Genomic DNA, 18,129 nt, shown 5'->3' on the forward strand with positions numbered 1-18,129 from the left:
CTCTCTCAGATAAATAAATAAAATCTTTAAAAAAAAATAAAAAATAAAAAAATAAAATAAAATAAAATATGAATTTTATCCTCTGGAAATGCCTCAGAGCCTGTCAGAGGTTAGCCTTGAGGGTAATGAGGCAATCACTGAGAGCAATGACCTTTTCAGGGAAGCTCTGCCCAACTCTGAGCTCCCTTTGGAGGCCTTGGGGTGGAGCTTGTTTGCAAATAGCAGCCACATAAAACCTGGTAAATTTAAGACATCTCAGGGACCAGGCTGAAGGCAGGGAGTTGGGCACAATACAGTGGCTGAGATTTGTCCCTCACTATGGAGAAAGGCAGACTTCCCCATTCATGTTTCATGCTACTTCTCCTTGTCCTGCTTTCTACCGATGCTTCAGACCCTGCAGAACGGTCTCTCTTAAAGTCCCCTCCTCAAAGTCTGTGCTTTATCTCCATCTCTTCTTTATATCTTTGCTTTAACTTTCCCATTAAATGCTACCCTTCCTGTTTCTTAAGATACCTTCCAATCTTAAGAGACGAATTATAAGCTATTTTTTCTTTCACTTTTTTCTACATTTTCTCTTTTTTTCATTGCATCATCATAATCATAAATAGAATAAGTAGTCACTAGAAGGTGTGATTTGATTAGACACTGAAACCTCAATCCCACCTTCACGGAATCTTTCTTTAGGATGGAAAGCATTGACTATAAAAATAGTTACAGCGCATAGTGGGGTGCAGTTTAATTCATATTGTAGATCACACATATAGAAGTATATAGCTCCTTTGTTTTTCAATAACTTACTGAGTCTTCAGCAAGAGACCCCAGTAACGGGCCAGTTGGGCAGGGGTGCAGGGAGTAATTGAAAACTATTCAGTTAAAGTTGGTAAAATCCAATAATCGTAAGATTTCTCTTCCACCTCTCCCCAGTTCCTCCCCAAGAGAGGACCTAGAAGGTTGTGATCTCCATTCCTTCCTAGTGGAGAAAAAGGCTCAGAGTCTTTGGTCTGAGAATTCTTCGTCTTCCTTGGCCATTGTTAATCTGGCTTCTTCTCACCTGCCAGCCTTCATCATTTGAATCTTCAGCCATCTGGTTTGTCTCAGCTCGGTCCCTTGATCAACAGTCCCAGAAGCCCTCTCTGGCTGACTCCGATTCACCTCAGCTCTTTTTTATCCTATAGAGCTCCCAACTTGCCACAGCATCCTGCCTCCAATCCTGCGACTATTCTAATACAAACTGTATTGCAGAGTCACCTTTCCCCCTTTGTAGTTCAGACCCCTACCCACTGTGCACTCCTGCCTTGAATGTAGCTACATTCCAGATTGATACAGGCAGCCTCGAGAGTCCTAAATGTGCAGAGGGATTAAAGGATCCTTTTCTCTTTGTGTGAGCTTAATCCACTTAATACAATTGGGCCTCTCCACGACAGAGTGCAGGAAGCAGAAATCAGAACTGTGACCAACTCGCTTTCCTTTCTTCTTCAAATTTCTTCAATGCACAATTTCCCAGTAATCAGTAGGGATACATTTTTCTGCCATCATTCCTCTATCTCATGTACAACTGTGGATGGTAGCACCTCCCATTGCATTCCACCCAAAGAGCATCTGGAAATATGTAGGGGCTGTTCAGATTTCTGAAGGCTGAATGGATGAAGCAAGCAGCATTCATTGGAGTTGGAAATGTTAAGCAGTCTGTGTTTTCAGTTCAACACAACATACGATCATTCTGCCCACTGAAAACATTATTTTACATCGCATCCAACATCTGTTAAAGAACAATAAACTTCATGGCCTAGTTGTCATGAACAGAAGAGGTATCTTCTCACTATGCAGAAAACATCCCCTATCCCTCCAGCATTATCAGCCTTTGATGTGATAAATGAGATATATTGCCCAAAAGACCCAGTAACTGTCCTCCTCTGCCTTCAGAGAGAGGGAGGTGGGAGGGGAACATGAAAAAGAGAAAATTAAGAGTCATCTGTTTAATATTTGCTAACTTTAGTCACTCCTACAAAAGCAAATATTTAAAATGCAAACATCCATGGTTAAGTAATATTTTAATAGTTTAATTGCTCACTTACAGACGAAATCTTGAGCAAATTACTCAACCTTAATGGGTTCCAATTTCAATATCTATTAAATGATACTAACCAAACCTTTATGAAATAACTGTTTGAAACATCTAATATACATGGAATTAATTTTTAAATTATGACATCAATTAAGCTTATAACTAATAAGAATAAAAATAGTATATTGAATAAAATTATAATACACTGATGAAGATCAAAGAACTAGAGGGAAAAAAGTATGGATGGGGAGGTGAAAAATGATAATTTTTATCACTTACCATATTTTTTTTTTAAAGATTTTATTTATTTATTTGAGACAGAGAGAATGAGATACAGAGAGCATGAGAGGGAGGAGGGTCAGAGGGAGAAGCAGACTCCCTGCCGAGCAGGGAGCCTGATGCGGGACTCGATCCCGGGACTCCAGGATCATGACCTGAGCCGAAGGCAGTCGCTTAACCAACTGAGCCACCCAGGCGCCCCTACCATATTTTTGAAAGAGTAGATGATTCAGATAAAAAATATCCAGATGCCAGAAAGGGATTAAATGAGAGGTACTACCTGAATGATTATGGGTAGATTATTTAAATACTCTGAGCTTCTCTGCTTTAGAACAAAACCTTAGCATTTATGCAATTTAAAAATCTGAGATTTTAACTTCTGAAGGGTGGATCTAAAGATTCATGGCATATAGTTTTGCTAAGGAACAACTTAAAACACATACAACATGATGAATGGGCTGCAGCAGACCACTTGGAGAATGAGAGAACCAAACTTGACTTCCAGTTTCCACAACTAAACTGTCTCTGTTACTCTCTTCTCCTAGTCTCATACCTATTAACTTTGAAAAGTAATAAAATAGTTTTTCATGGGTCAAATTGCCTGCTTTTTTTTAAGTGTAAGAGCCCATGTTGGAAGTAGAAGGGAAAGGATAGTAAAACAATATAAGAAAATAATAACTCTCTTTTTCTTAATTGTAAATTAACTCTATAAATAAATGACAAACCTGCAGCTATTGAATCATTAAAGTTTTGAGGAGTCACATTTTATGTGTGATCTACTGATTTAGTGAGTAGGCAGGGATTTTATCTTACTGTTGTATATTCGAATTTGGAGACTGGCGAGGACCTCATGTTTTAGCTGTCATGAACATGAAGAATATGATGTATGTATCATATAGGATTGCTAGGAGGATTAATACAGAGACTGCTTAACACATTTCCTTGCAAGTAGTAAATATGTAGGAAACACACATTCTCTTTCAGCCCATAGGGATTCAGAGTATAGAGAGATTATACTGAGTTGACTGCTTCAGGAAAGTTTTTGTGTCAAAGGGGTCACTTGGGATGGTTCCCAAAGAATGGGTAGAATTCTGTTTGGAAATATGCGGGGGTGGGGAGTAGGATATGCAAGAATATAATAGATAAAGGAAACTTATCAACCAAGTCAAGAAAGTAAACTCACAGGGGCACCTGGCTGGCTCAGCTGGTAGAGCATGCGACTTTTGATCTTGAGGTTGTAAGTTCAAGTCCCACATTGGGTGCAGAGATTACATAAAGCTAAAATCTTTAAAAAAAAGAAAGAAAGAAAACTCACGCAAAAGATTGTCCATACCTCTGAATAATTAAATATATTCAATAATTGGAATAAAAATGACTTTGCAAAATAATATATTTTATGTGAACTTGTTTTTTTAGTAAGTGAAGATAATTTATCCACCCGTATAGGTTTGACACAAGCATATATTTTTGAACATAGAAGTATTAATATTAATATTGATTACCTCAAGAGGGTGAGAATGAAGGAGAATGTTAATCAAATGCACTGTGTACTTGTGTGTGCTTGCAAATTATTGACAGAAATAAAAACTTGTTAAAAAAATTATTGATTTTGGCTAAGGCATATCTGAGAAACCTTAGAGAAAGAGCAAATATATTGTTTTCAGTGTTGCTGTTATAAAGAAAATTATTTTACAATATAGATATGAGTTATTTTATGTAATGGATATATGTTCACTGAAGTTTTTTCAGTTGAATTTATATAAATTCAGTTGTGGTGTCCATGTACCAGTGATGTTTATTTAGACAGATTTTAATGTAAATCTTTTTATAAAGTGAATAGTCACCAGCAATTTATTATATATGTGCACTTTTATGGATATATATTCAGGAAGTCAGATATTAATGCTCTATAACACAAAGAATGCCTATGAAATTGTTAACAGCCTTGAAGCCAACTTCCGGCAGACTGACTGTGTGGGTGAGGCACTACTCAGGAGTAAAAAATATAATTCTTAGGCCGGGCAGTGATAGAACTTCCATCTTAATGTTCTTAGTCCATTGACATTTGCTGTAGAACCAAATGTAGCAAGAAATACATATTGTTATGAAAAGCACATTTATGGTTGAAAATGCTTGCTATCCTCCATTTTTCTCTGATTTAGCCTTCTTCTCTTCCCAGGCAGTATGTGGTGCTTGTCCCCTCCCTGTTGTACACTGGGACCCCTGAGAAGGGCTGCCTCCTTCTGAGCTACCTGAATGAGACAGTGACTGTAAGTGCTTCCTTGGAGTCCCTCAGGGGAAACCAGAGCCTCTTCACTGACCTGGTGGTGCAGAAGGACTTATTCCATTGCGTCTCCTTCACTGTGAGTACTATCTGCCTGTCCTTGTTTGATACATTGTATTGAGTCATGGTGATGGGGAACTGGTGTTGAATCCCAAAGAATGACTTTAATGTTAGTGAGGACTTCATAAAGTACTAAAGAGAGTGGGTTTTCAGCTATGAAGGAACAAAGCATGGATTTTCCACCAACATAGGAGAGAAATATTTTACTATGTGCTAAAATCCAATTTAAGTTCTTTAAAAAAAATCCTATTAGCCATAGAAAACATATGAGCTAGATTTTCTAGCTTTGATATGTAACCATCTCTTTCAGGCCAGAGTAGGACAGTGCCTAGAAAGAGATTATACAAAAATCTCATGGAAGGACAGCATGTAGCAGAATTTTTCTCCTGTGGTGAGACGTTAGGCGTCTTTGTCCTCTGAATGTGTAAATGGTGCAAGATACTCAAAGCAAACATCCAGTACCTCTTTGAGGTTGCCCAGCTTGGGACACTCAGCTATCATGTTCTCCCACGTTTTTACAGATAGACTTCTTTCCATTCCTTCACAATATATATACTCTGTTAAAAGGAGAATGATTTAAGAACTAGAGATCCTGGTAAGCTATATGGAGATTTGGGTCCCACTGACGGTTGCTCTCACTGATATTTTTCTCCTATGTCTTACATTATTATCTTCACTCATATCTAGAGAAATATTTATACTTACCTAGTTCTTTGTGAAGCTGAAAGAGAGATAGGAAACAGTAGTGGATGAAAGATTGGGAGGGAGAAGATTGTGTGGCTCCTCAGCAGTGTTCTTTGTTCCTTAGCTCCCAAGGATCTCGTCCTCTTCAGAGGTGGCATTCCTTACTGTCCAGATAAAGGGACCAACACAAGACTTTAGGAAGAAGAACACAGTGCTGGTAAAGAATGCTCAAAGTCTGGTCTTTGTCCAGACAGACAAACCCATCTATAAACCAGGACAGACAGGTATGTCGGGAAATTCCTCTATTTCCCTCAGTGGGGGCAGTACTGAGAAGGAGAGGGCACCCTTCAGCAGGTTTTGCAGAGTAAACTTGCAAAATCCCCATCTCTTAGCTTCCTGACTTAGCACACACATTCCCTGCTTTATCATGTCTGAGTCTTACCAGGGAATCTCTTTTTCAGTAAAATTCCGTATTGTCTCTGTGGATGAGAATTTTCACCCCTTGAATGAACTGGTAGGTATCTCGAGAGTTATGATTTTGGTGGGGGGTGGTAATACTCACCCTAGTGGGAGCAGGAAAGTCCAGGAAAAGCAAGAAGATGAAAAACATTCCTTTTGGAAACTGGGCTCCAGCAGCACCACAGATCTAGAGTCTTATGTAAGGCATAATTGAAGGGTGAGAGATGAGGAAGCTATTTCTCTTATAATAGTAATTAATCATTCGACAATAGCTAGATTTATTGCTGTGAACACAATACATTAAACATGAAGAGACACAATAAAAAAGTTAGGAGCTATCCATACCCATACTTCCAAGGAGTTTATGATTAATTAAACCACGAAGAGTTTCATTGATTCTGAATATATCTAGCCATCTATCTATATAGTAGAAAAATTGCAATATGGTAATAAATACATATATGTATATTTTATATACATATAATCTATAATATATATTAATATATAACATAGATATAATATAGAATATATATTATATACAAAGATTTTGTTTTTGCTGATTGAGTGTCCCTTCCTCTAACTAGCGTTTAACAAGGCAAAGAAATAAAGCTACTTTAAAAATGCAATTTTTAAATTAGAAAAAATATTCTTGGTTAACTATTAACCAAATCATTCTGACAACTCTATTGCTATTTGGTCTAAATTATAATAACATATCATTCTATTAATATCCATTTTCTGGGGTGGCTGGGTGGCTCAGTCAGTTAAGTGGCTGCCTTCAGCTCAGGTCATGATCCCCGAGTCCTGGGCTCAAGCCCCCCATCGGGCTCCCTGCTCAGTGGGGGGCCTGCTTCTCCCTCTCCCTCTGCTGTTCCCTCTGCTTGTGCTCTCTCTCTCTCTGTCAAATAAATAAATAAATAAATCTTTTTAAAAAATAATCCATTTCCTAATATATGCAAGTAAAGAGTATAGTCATATTCTTTATTAAGAAGACTTCAGTACCTACATATTAGTGGTAAATAATATTAATAAATTAGTAAATATTAATAAAACTTATTCACCAATAATATTTCTCGGGGAAATGGCAACACAATGATTGTTGTGGAAATATTTATGCTTTTCTTAGAACTATTTACCAGTTTCCCTAAGTAATTCTAGTTCTTTAATGTTTCAGGTTAAATTTTGTTATATCTTACTACAGATACTATTTTTCCTGAATAAACTATTGGATCATAAGTCTGAAATCACAGCCTTTGGTGAAATTCTAATCACATCTCTTCTTTCCTTTTTTCATATAGATTCCACTGGTATACCTTGAGGTAAGCAACAGAAAGAGCCTTACAGAAGGAAATCAGCACATTTAAGGTTAGAAGTTCTGATAGTCCTTACAGATGAATTACTATTAAAAAAAAAAAACCTTTCAGATCTAAAATTTCCTACTCCCAGGTATCAGGTTTATTCTGTTTTCTCTCTTCTGCATTTATCTCTTCGGAAGGCAAGAACCAGTTACCAACCCCAAAGTCATTTGTTTGGTTCAAGGACTATCATGGCTACATAATTATTCCCCCATGCTCCTTGTTTACCTCTAGGACCCAAAAAGAAATCGAGTTGGACAATGGCAGAGTCTCAGGTTGGAGAGTGGCCTCCAACAGCTGGCCTTTCCCCTCTCGTCTGAGCCCATTCAGGGTTCTTACAAGGTGGTGGTACAGAAGGAATTGGGCAAAAGGATAGAACACCCCTTCACTGTAGAAGAATTTGGTATGGCTTCTGAAAAATGAAAAGGACATAACTTTTTGTTTCACTCCGTGCACTCACTTAGGCTTTCTGAATCTCCCATTGGTATGTTGAACTTGGATTAGAATCAGTTTGAGCTGTTTGTAAAGTCATCACAATTCTGTGCTCCAGAAGCTCACAAGAGTTTGATTTTCAGTAGCAAGTTACACTTTGCCGAGTATCAAAATTCTTATTTCAGTGGAGCCATCATCCTTTGTTAGTGTCATTGAGATCTGCTGTGATCACAAAGGCAATTAAATTTTGTGTGAATTGTTAAAACTTATCATCTTAAAGCTGGCACTTGAAAAATGGATCTAGCTTTTCAGGGTATTATTTTGGGAAAAGTTATAAACATGAAATATTTGTATTTCCATTAAATGTTCACCAGCCTCCCTATTTCCATTATCTCTATCAACAGTGCTTCCCAAGTTTGAGGTCAAAGTTCAGGTGCCAAAGATAATCAGTATCCTGGATGAAAAAGTGAACGTATCAGTATGTGGGATGTGAGTTAAATTGCTTTTGTCTGAAATTTCATATTTTGCCTCAATTTTGAGTCATTATTTGGCTAGGTACATAATCATAAATTAATTTTCCACAGAATTAAAAAATTACTTCAATGACTTATTTCAATCACTTATTATTAAAATTTTCAAATATACAAAAGAATAGAGGACACCCATAATCATGATTTTAACAATTGACATCTTTCTATATTTGCTACATCATTTTTTTTTTTGCTTTAACATTTCAGGATAAATTACAAAGATCATGACATTTTACCCTAGATGCAGTACTATGTACCTCTAAAAATTACTGACATTTTCCTACGTAGTCATGATGCCATTATGACACTTTACAAAATTAAAAGTAATTTTCCAATACTAATTCTTATTTTACACTCAAATTCCCTCGATTTTTCTAAAAATGCTGTTTACTCATTGCTTTTGATTATTATGACTCACATGTACCCTTTTTTTCCAACTCTCTACAATGGAAATTTTCAATTGAATGCAAAAGTTAACAAAATAGTAAAATGAAAATCCATGTACCCATCAACCATGACAAAAATTTTGAAATTTTGCCAATTTTGTTCCATTTATTCTCCCCCCTTCCAATTTTTTTCTCCAATATTTTTTAACAAGCCATGGGAATCCATAAATACCTTAAAGTTTTAAAAGTCTTTAGCCTCCTTTTCTCCCTGTGATGTTAACTTATTAAAGAGCATAGGTCAGTTGGCCTGCAAATGTCCCATTTGCTGGATTTGCCTGATTACTTCCTAATGGTACATTGAATTGATTAATTTTAATTTCTCCTCTGGCCAATTTTAAGAGGATACCTGGAGTATTTTGCATAGATAGATCATAGATCCTCTTGGTGCAGTGTAAGAACAGATTTTTAAAACCTGAAATAATCTCTATTTTTAATTTTTTGAGAAACCTCCATGCTGTCTTTCATAGTGTCTGCACCATTTTACATTTCCATCAACAACATGCATAATGACCAGTATCATAAAGCTTTCCCCCTATATTTTTGATAGAAATTTTATAATTTCAGGTCTTACATTTAAGTCTTTAATCTATTTTGAGTCGATTTTTGTGTATGGTATAATATAAAGGTTCAATTTCATTCTTTTGCGTATAGATATCCAGTTTTCCCAACATCTTTCCCAAAAACAGTATCTTCTTTGTTGAAGATACTATCCTTTCCTCACAGTGTATTCTTGGCACCCTTGTCAAAGACAATATATAAAAATGAATTTATTTCTGGGCTTTGTTCCATTGATATACATATCCATCTTCATGCCAAGGCCATATTATATAAACCAGGGAGTGTGATGGCTCCAGCTTTTCCTTTTTTCTCAAGATTGTTTTGAGTATTTAGTGTCCTTTGTTGTTCCATATGAATTTTAAGATTATTTTTTCTATTCCTGTAAAGAATGCCATTAGGATTTTGATAGGGATTGCACTGAATCTGGAGATTGCTTTGGGTAGTATGGATATTTTAATATTGTCTTCCAATCCATGAACATAGGGTGTCTTTCCATTTATTTGTGACTACTTTCTTTCATTGACGTTTTGTAGTTTTCAGCGTACAAGTCTTTCACCTCCTTGGCTAAGTGTATTACTAAGTCTTTTATTCTTTTTGTTGTTATTGTACATAGGATTGTTTTCTTCATTTATTTTTCATACAGTTCATTGTTAGTGTACAGAAACACAGCTGGGTTTGTATGTTGATTTTTTGTCCTGCAACTTTATGGGATTGGTTTATTAGTTCTAATAGATTTGTGTGTGTGTGTGAAGTCATTAGAAGGGTTTCTATATATAATATTATGTCCTATGCAAATAGTGATAGTTTTACTTCTTTTCTGACTTGGGTGACTTATTTTTTGGTATGCGTTCCTTTTTTTATTTAAGTATAGGTGACACATAATGTGACATTAGTTTCAGGTGTACAACATAGAGATTCAACAAGTTTATATGTTATGCTGTGCTCAGTCCAAGTGTAGCTACCATCTGTCACCATATAACACAATTACAATGTTTTTGACTATATTCCTTATGCTGTACCTTTTATTCCCATGACTTATTCATTCCATAACTGGAAGCCTGTGTCTCCCATTTCCTTTCACCCATTTTATCCATCCCCTCTGAAAATCATCACTTTGTTCTCTGCATTTATAAGTCTGATTCTGCCTGTTTGTTTATTCATTTTTTGTTTTTCAGATTCCATATATAAGTGAAATTATACAGTATCTGTCTTTCTCTGTCTGATTTATTTCATTTAGCATAATACCCTCTAGGTTCAACCATGTTGTCGCAAATGGCAAGACCTCATCTTTTTTATGGTTCAGTCATATCCCACTGTATATATATATGCCACATCTTCTTTATTCATCTATCGATGGATACTTGGGTTGCTTCCATACCTTGGTTATTGTAAAAAATGCTGCAATAAACATGGTGGTGCATATATCTTTTCAAATTAGTATTATCATTTTCTTTGGATAAATATTCAGTAGTGGAATTATTGGGTCATATGGTAATTCCATTTTTAATTTTTTGAAAAACCTCCATAGTTTTCCACAGTGGCTGTACCAATTTACATTCCCACCAACAGTGCACAAGGATTCCTTTTCCTCCACATCTTTGCTGACACTGGGGTATAATATTCTATATATGCCTCTTAAGTCCATGCAGTCTTTAAGGTTGTTCAGTCTGTTTCCTTATTGAATTTCTGTCTGGATATTCTATCTATTATTGACAGTGGGGTACTGAAATCTCCTGCTATTATTGTGTTGTTGTCTGTTTCTCCTTTCTGTTCCATCAGTGTTTGTTTCATATATTTAGGTGCTTTGATGCTAGGTGCATATGTATTTATAATTGCTATATCTTCTTGGTGAATTGACCCTTTTATCATTATATAATTTCTTCTTTGCCTCTTGTGACAGTTCTTGACTTAAAGTCAATTTTGTGTGATGTTAGTATAACCACCCCTGATCTTTTTTGCTAACCATTTTTATTTTTTCTATCTCTTCACTTTCGGACTATATGTGTCTTTATTTTTTTTTTAATTTTGTTTTATTATATTGTGTTTGTCACCATACAATACATCATTAATTTTTGATGTGGTGATCCATGATTCATTGTTTTCATATAACACCCAGTGGTCCATGCAGGACGTGCCCTCCTTGATACCCATCACCAGGTTAAGCCATCCCCCAACCACCTTCCCCTCTAAAACTCTTAGTTTGCTTCTTTATTTTTTTTTGTTTCTTTATTTATTTAATTATGTTATGTTAATCACCATACATTACATCATTAGTTTTTGATGTGGTGATCCATGATTCATTGTTTGCGTATAACACCCAGTGCTCCATGCAGTACGTGCCCTCTTTAATACCCATCACCAGGCTAACCCATCCTCCCACCCGCCTCCCCTCTGGAACCCTCAGTTTGTTTCTCAGAGTCCATGGTCTCTCATGGTTCGTCTCCCCCTCTGATTTCCCCCCCTTCATTTTTCCCTTCCTGCTATCTTCTTTTTTTTTTTTAACATATAATGTATTATTTGTTTCAGAGGTACCTCTGAAATGCAGCAATTCAGCAGTCTTACACAATTCACAGCACTCACGATAACACATACCCTCCCCAATGTCTATCACCCAGTCACCCCATCCCTCCCACCCCATCTTAGTTTGTTTCTCAGAGTCCATAGTCTCTCATGGTTCATCTCTCCCTCCAATTCCCGCCCTCTTCATTTTGCCCTTCCTTCTCCTAATGTCCTCCATGCTATTCCTCACGTACCACAAATAAGTGAAACCATAATTGACTTTCTCTGCTTGACTTATTTCACTTAGCATAATCTCCTCCAGTCCCATCCATGTTGATGTAAAAGTTGGGTATTCATCTTTTCTGATGGCTGAGTAATACTCCATTGCATATATGGACCACATCGTCTTTATCCATTCATCTGTTGTAGGGCATCTTGGCTCTTTCCACAGTTTGGTTATTGCAGACATTGCTGCTATGAACATTGGGGTGCATATGGCCCTTCTTTTCACTAAATCTGTGTCTTTGGAGTAAATACCCAGGAGTGCAATTGCTGGGTCATAGGGTAGCTCTATTTTTAATTTTTTGAGGCACCTCCACACTGTTTTCCAAAGTGGCTGTACCAACTTCCATTCCCACCAACAGTGTAAGAGGGTTCCCCTTTCTCCACCACCTCTCCAACATTTGTTGTTTCTTGCCCTGTCCATTTTTGCCATTCTAACTGGTGTAAGGTGGTAGGTATATCAATGTGTTTTTGATTTGAATTTCCCTGATGGCTAATGATGATGAACATTTTTTCATGTGTCTATTAGCCATTTCTGTCTTCTTCAGAGAAGTGTCTGTTCATGTCTTCTGCCCATTCTTTGACTTGATTATTTGTTTTTGGGGTGTTGAATTTGAGAAATTCTTTATAGATCTTGGATACCAGCCCTTTATCTGTAGTGTCATTTGCAAATATCTTCTCCCATTCTGTGGGTTGCCTCTTTGTTTTGTTGACTGTTTCCTTTGCTGTGCAGAAACTTTTTATGTTAATAAGAGGAGAGAGAAGAAACATATGGTCCTCTCAATTGATGCAGAAAAAGCATTTGACAAAATACAGCATCCTTTCCTGATTAAAACTCTTCAGCGTATAGGGATAGAAGGAACATTCCTCAAGTTCATAAAATCCATCTATGAAAAACCCACAGCGAATACCATCCTCAATGGGGAAAAGCTGAGTGTCTTTCCCTTAAGATCAGGAACATGTCAAGGATGCCTACTCTCACCACTATTGTTCAACATAGTACTAGAAGTCCTAGCAACAGCAATCAGACAACAAAAAGAAATAAAAGGTCTTCAAATTGGCAAAGAAGAAGTCAAACTCTCTCTTTTCGCAGATGACATGATACTTTATGTGGAAGACCCAAAAGACTCCACCCCCAAATTACTAGAATTCATACAGCAATTCAGCAATGTGGCAGGATACAAAATCAATGCCCAGAAATCAGTTGCTTTCTTATACACTAACAATGCAACAGTAGAAAGAGAAATTAGAGAAACGATTCCATTTACAATAGCACCAAAAACCATAAGATACCTCGGAATAAACCTAACCAAAGAGTAAAGGTTTATACTCTAGGAACTACAGAACACTCATGAAAGAAATTGAAGAAGACACAAAAAGATGGAAAAATATTCCATGCTCATGGATCGGAAGAATAAACATTGTTAAATTGTCTATCCTATCCAGAGCAATCTATACCTTCAATGCCATCCTGATCAAAATTGCAATGACATTTTTCAAAGTGCTGGAACAAACAATCCTAAAATTTGTATGGAATCAGAAAAGACCCTGAATCACCAAGGAGATGTTGAAAAAGAAAAACAAAGCTGGGGGCATCATGTTGCCCGATTTCAAGCTATATTACAAAGCAGTGATCACCAAGACAGCATGGTACTGGCACAAAAACAGACATATAGACCAATGGAGCAGAATAGAGAGCCCAGATATGGACCCTCAACTCTATGGTCAACTAATCTTCGACAAAGCAGGAAAGAATAGCCAATGGAAAAAAGGCAGTCTCTTCAATAAATGGTGCTGGGAAAATTGGACAGCCACATGCAGAAGAATGAAACTCGACCATTCTCTAACACCATACACAAAGATAAACTCAAAGTGGATGAAAGACCTCAGTGTGAGACAGGAATCCATCCAAATCCTAGAGGAGAGCATAGGCAATAACCTCTTTGACATCAGCCACAGCAACTTCTTTCAAGATACATCTCCAAAAGCTAGTGAAACAAAAGCAAAAATGAACTTTTGGGACTTCATCAAGATAAAAAGCTATATGTGTCTTTAAATATAAAGTGTGTCTCTTGTATATAGCATATAGTTGGATCTTGTATTTTTATCCATTTGTCCCCTTTGTTTTTATTGGATAATTTAATCTGTTTACATTTAAAGTAATTATTGATAGTGAAGGACTTACTAATGTTATTTTTGAAATTTTTTTCTGTCTTGTAGGGTTCCTTTCTTCTTTAATCTTTTGCAATTACAAACAACTCTTACAGTTCATTTCAACCTTGAGAATTAAAACTCATTTCCTACAAATCATCAGTAGCAGAGGGAGCATGCATGGTAAAAGGAAAAAACAAACATACTATATACTGGAAGCATCAAAGCATCTGGACCTCTGCCTCAATTCTGTCTTGGAGTCATCACCAAGGAATTATTTGTTTAATTCAACGGCATCTTGGACTGATATCTGTATCTTGAAAAGGGGTTTCAGAATAAGTTGCTCTGATTACATTTTTTATTTGAAGTGATATTTGAGACATTTACAAATAGGAAAGAAAACTAATGCCCAAAGCAAACCGATTACTAATTATTCCATTTTTATTAAGGGAAAACTAATAGAAATATAGAGTGCACACACAAACAATTTTTTTTTATAAGCCTCATGTTGTTAGGTTTTATCAGGGCTCTTTCTCCCTCTCCATCTGTGTGTGTGTGTGTGTGTGTGTGTATGCATGTTATGATGGGTTTATTATTTCCATTATTTATTTATTTATTTGTGTTCTATTAATTACCTAAGTTTTCTCATTTGGTATAAACAACAAGTTTTGATTTTACAATGACAGAATAAAAAGAATGATAAAAAATAAATAGGCTAAAAGGAAGAAATTTTTTAAATCCTGAAGGAAACTTGATTGTACATTGCAGCAAAATTTCAAATGTTTTAATGAGTAGTACCTCTTGATAAAGATGTTTTCCAGGCATATTTCAATTGCTATGAGCCCAAAATGATAAAGAAGTGCAAGGAACTACAGAGAGTAATTGTTTGACCTGTGATGGGTTGGTGGTGGAAAATGTAGAAACCTTTCTTCAGTTCCTGATGTATTTCTTATGTGACAGATACACCTACGGGAAACCTGTCCCAGGACTTGCAACTGTAAGCATGTGCAGAAAATTATTTCATCCCACTTATTGTCAGAAGCCAGAGTTCTGTGAGAAATTCACTCAACAGGTTAGTTTACAGTTTTCTCTCTAGAGGCTATCATTGTTGACAGCCATTGAGCTACCCCATTTTACTCACTGGAAAGAGGACATTGGAGTAAACTTATCCCAAAATATTTACCACCAAAAAGGAAAAATAATTTCTATTCCTGGTCAATAAAATTCTCATTTTGATGTCTAACCCTTAGAGAATATAAAACACATGTGAATATTAAATTCCTGAAGGTCAGTTAACATGTTTAACCCAAAGAAGTTGTGTTGGCATCGGAAGGAAAATAATAGATTTAGTGACTATTGTCTTAGTATGGCATTTATCAATTTTTTTTATTTCTCTCAGCTCAACAGCAATGGCTGCATCACCCAAGAAGTAAAATCAAATGTACTCCAGATTAAAAATATGGGTTATAAAATGCAACTTAAAGTGGAAGCCAAGATCAGAAAAGAGGGAACAGGTTTGCACTCTAAGTTAATACAGGCAGTGAAACAATAAAAATTGGTTTGTTTTCCATAACAAAATAAGGGTCATAGGAAAGTGGAAGGAAATGAATTTTGGTACTAGTAACTTCCAAGAGTACTTACTCTTCTCTACATATTTTTAGACCTAGTATTTACTGGAAATGGGACCAGTGAAATCACAAACATTGTAACCAGACTCAAGTTTGTGAAAGTGGATTCACACTTTAGACGAGGAATCCCCTTCTTTGGACAGGTAGAGTATATTGCAATTCACAAGTAATGAAGTATCCAGTTGTACCTATCTTCAGGGCACAATGATGTAGCCTATAACTAGTTAATGATATCAGTTAATTAACATGACCCAAACCATGAAGCCAAGCAAAACTACTTTCCTTTGAAAATATCACTGATACAATGTGCAATCACATACTATAGTATTTTGAGAATCAGAGGTATTATTTTTAGAACATACAGCTAATGAAGATGCTTAATGTGATATGAGTTAATTATTATGGCAAACCTTTCTACCACCCATTTGACAATAAATATATTTCTACCGATATCCAGCCAGCTTCAGAATTTTAAGAGAATTTCTCACAAATGATTCTCAATTTATGGCTACCAGTATCCTCCTTTATACCTGCTGTTCTATTTAGAAAAAAATAAGTGGTTTTGTTTTTATTTTTTTCTTTTTCAAATTTTTATTTAAATTTTAGTTAATTAACATATAGTGTAATATTGGTTTCAGGAATAGAATTTTGTTCATATAACTCTCAGTGCTCATCAAAGTGCCCTCCGTAACCCATCACCCATCTAGCCCATCCCCCACCCACTATCCTCCATCAACCCTCAGTTTGTTCTCTATCGTTAAGACTTGTCTTATGGTTTGTTTCCCTCTCTCTCTTTTTTCTTTTTCTTCCCATATGTCTAGACTGGATATGTGTAATTTTATTTCTAGACATAGGAACTATAATTGTGTACATTTTATGGCCATTATTATTAAATTATTTTCATACTTGGGCTTGTATTGCATGGAGCACTGGATATTATACGCAAACAATGAATCATGGAACACTACATCAAAAACTAATGATGTACTGTATGGTAACTAACATAACATAATAAAATTTTTTTTAAAGGTATACCTTTTAATTTTAACTAATAATTTTACCCCTTTTATAAGTATTTATAATTATTTATCCATTCCATAATTATTTCTTTAAAATTACTTATAATTTTTCTCAAAAAGAAACACTTTTCGTGGGACAGTTTATGTGGTTTGTTTCAGGAGATGCAAAAGACCTGAGGATCAAAAAAAAAAAAGGAGAAAAGGTGAAAGACATGCGGATACAAATAGGAAAAAAAATAAATTTTGTAGTAAATATAGAAGGGTTGTTTTCTGGATTTGCTTTTGCTTTTCTTTCAGTTATGGTAGCAAAGGAATTTGTTTCCATGAGTTCTGCCTTCTCTGAATATTATCCACATAACTTATCAAATTCTTTTCTTCTTTAGGTGCTTCTGGTGGATGGGAAAGATGTGCCCATCCCCAATAAACTTGTCTTTATCTCTGCAAATGAAGCAAATTATCTTTACAATGCAACTACCAATGACCAGGGTCTTGTTCAGTTTTCAATCAATACTACTAATATTTTGGCTAACAAAATTTCTGTCATGGTAAGTATGAAAGGAAAAAAAAAACTGAGGACAAAGAGAAACCTTAGTATAACAATCATTTATTCAGAAGTGAAGAAGCACACATATTGTATTTGAGAGAGAGAACTAAGAAGCTGTCTAACTTAGGGATAAACTTAGGAATTAAAAATTTAATTAAAAACAACAAAAATGGTAGAAGAGATACTGTCAGAGTGTCTGATCAATTCATTAGCATTATCTTTAAAATTTTATGTATTATGCAAAAAAAAATCTTATAGGATTTGGTTCTGAACCATATCAGTTCTTCAATGGGTAAGTAATTCATGTAATTTGTTTAATGTTGTTTTTTCTTTGTCCACTCAGATAATTTGAAGAGTGATCAGAACCCCCACACACACTTAATATATATTGCCTAATGATGATGATCAAAAGATTTCTACAACCAAAAAGATTTTATGCTTGTAATTTCCAACAAAGAATTGGTGAAAGACAATGATTTATTGATTCCACCTTAGATAAACAGCATTTAAATTATTTCCATTTCCCAAAGTTCAAATGTTAATTCAATTTAAAATATGGAATGATGCTTAATGTTTTCTGTGTAATAGATACCTGCTCTTCCCTAAGATTGAAAAGATAAGTGGAGTGTCCTTATATTTGAAACTCTATAATGATAGAGTTAACAGAGCTGTAAATTATTAGTATTATATACTTAAAAGCAATAATAAAAAAAAAACAGGAACTTTATCATGAGAGCAAATAGAAAGGTCCCCAAAATAAACCTAGTAAATCCAGAAAAAGAAAATAAGTGTATCCATAAAATAGCTAAAGAGCAACCACTGCAGGGGAAATAAATGGAATTATCTGCTAAACA

The 18,129-nt window shown here is 35.5% G+C and overlaps 1 protein-coding gene across 1 annotated transcript in view; it reads left to right on the top strand.

The window, feature by feature from the left end:
- Positions 1-318: 318 nt before the first annotated feature.
- The window catches only part of LOC110580768 (PZP alpha-2-macroglobulin like), a 46,518-nt gene continuing 28,707 nt past the window's right edge, over positions 319-18,129 (top strand). The window contains 11 exon segments of the mRNA XM_044915222.1: positions 319-404; positions 4,524-4,707; positions 5,497-5,656; positions 5,834-5,886; positions 7,130-7,150; positions 7,421-7,589; positions 8,023-8,107; positions 15,045-15,156; positions 15,484-15,598; positions 15,746-15,855; positions 17,115-17,276. Coding sequence (XP_044771157.1) covers positions 319-404; positions 4,524-4,707; positions 5,497-5,656; positions 5,834-5,886; positions 7,130-7,150; positions 7,421-7,589; positions 8,023-8,107; positions 15,045-15,156; positions 15,484-15,598; positions 15,746-15,855; positions 17,115-17,276 — 1,257 coding nt within the window.

Source organism: Neomonachus schauinslandi, chromosome 5 (genome assembly GCF_002201575.2).
Source record: "Neomonachus schauinslandi chromosome 5, ASM220157v2, whole genome shotgun sequence".
NCBI lineage: Eukaryota > Metazoa > Chordata > Mammalia > Carnivora > Phocidae > Neomonachus > Neomonachus schauinslandi.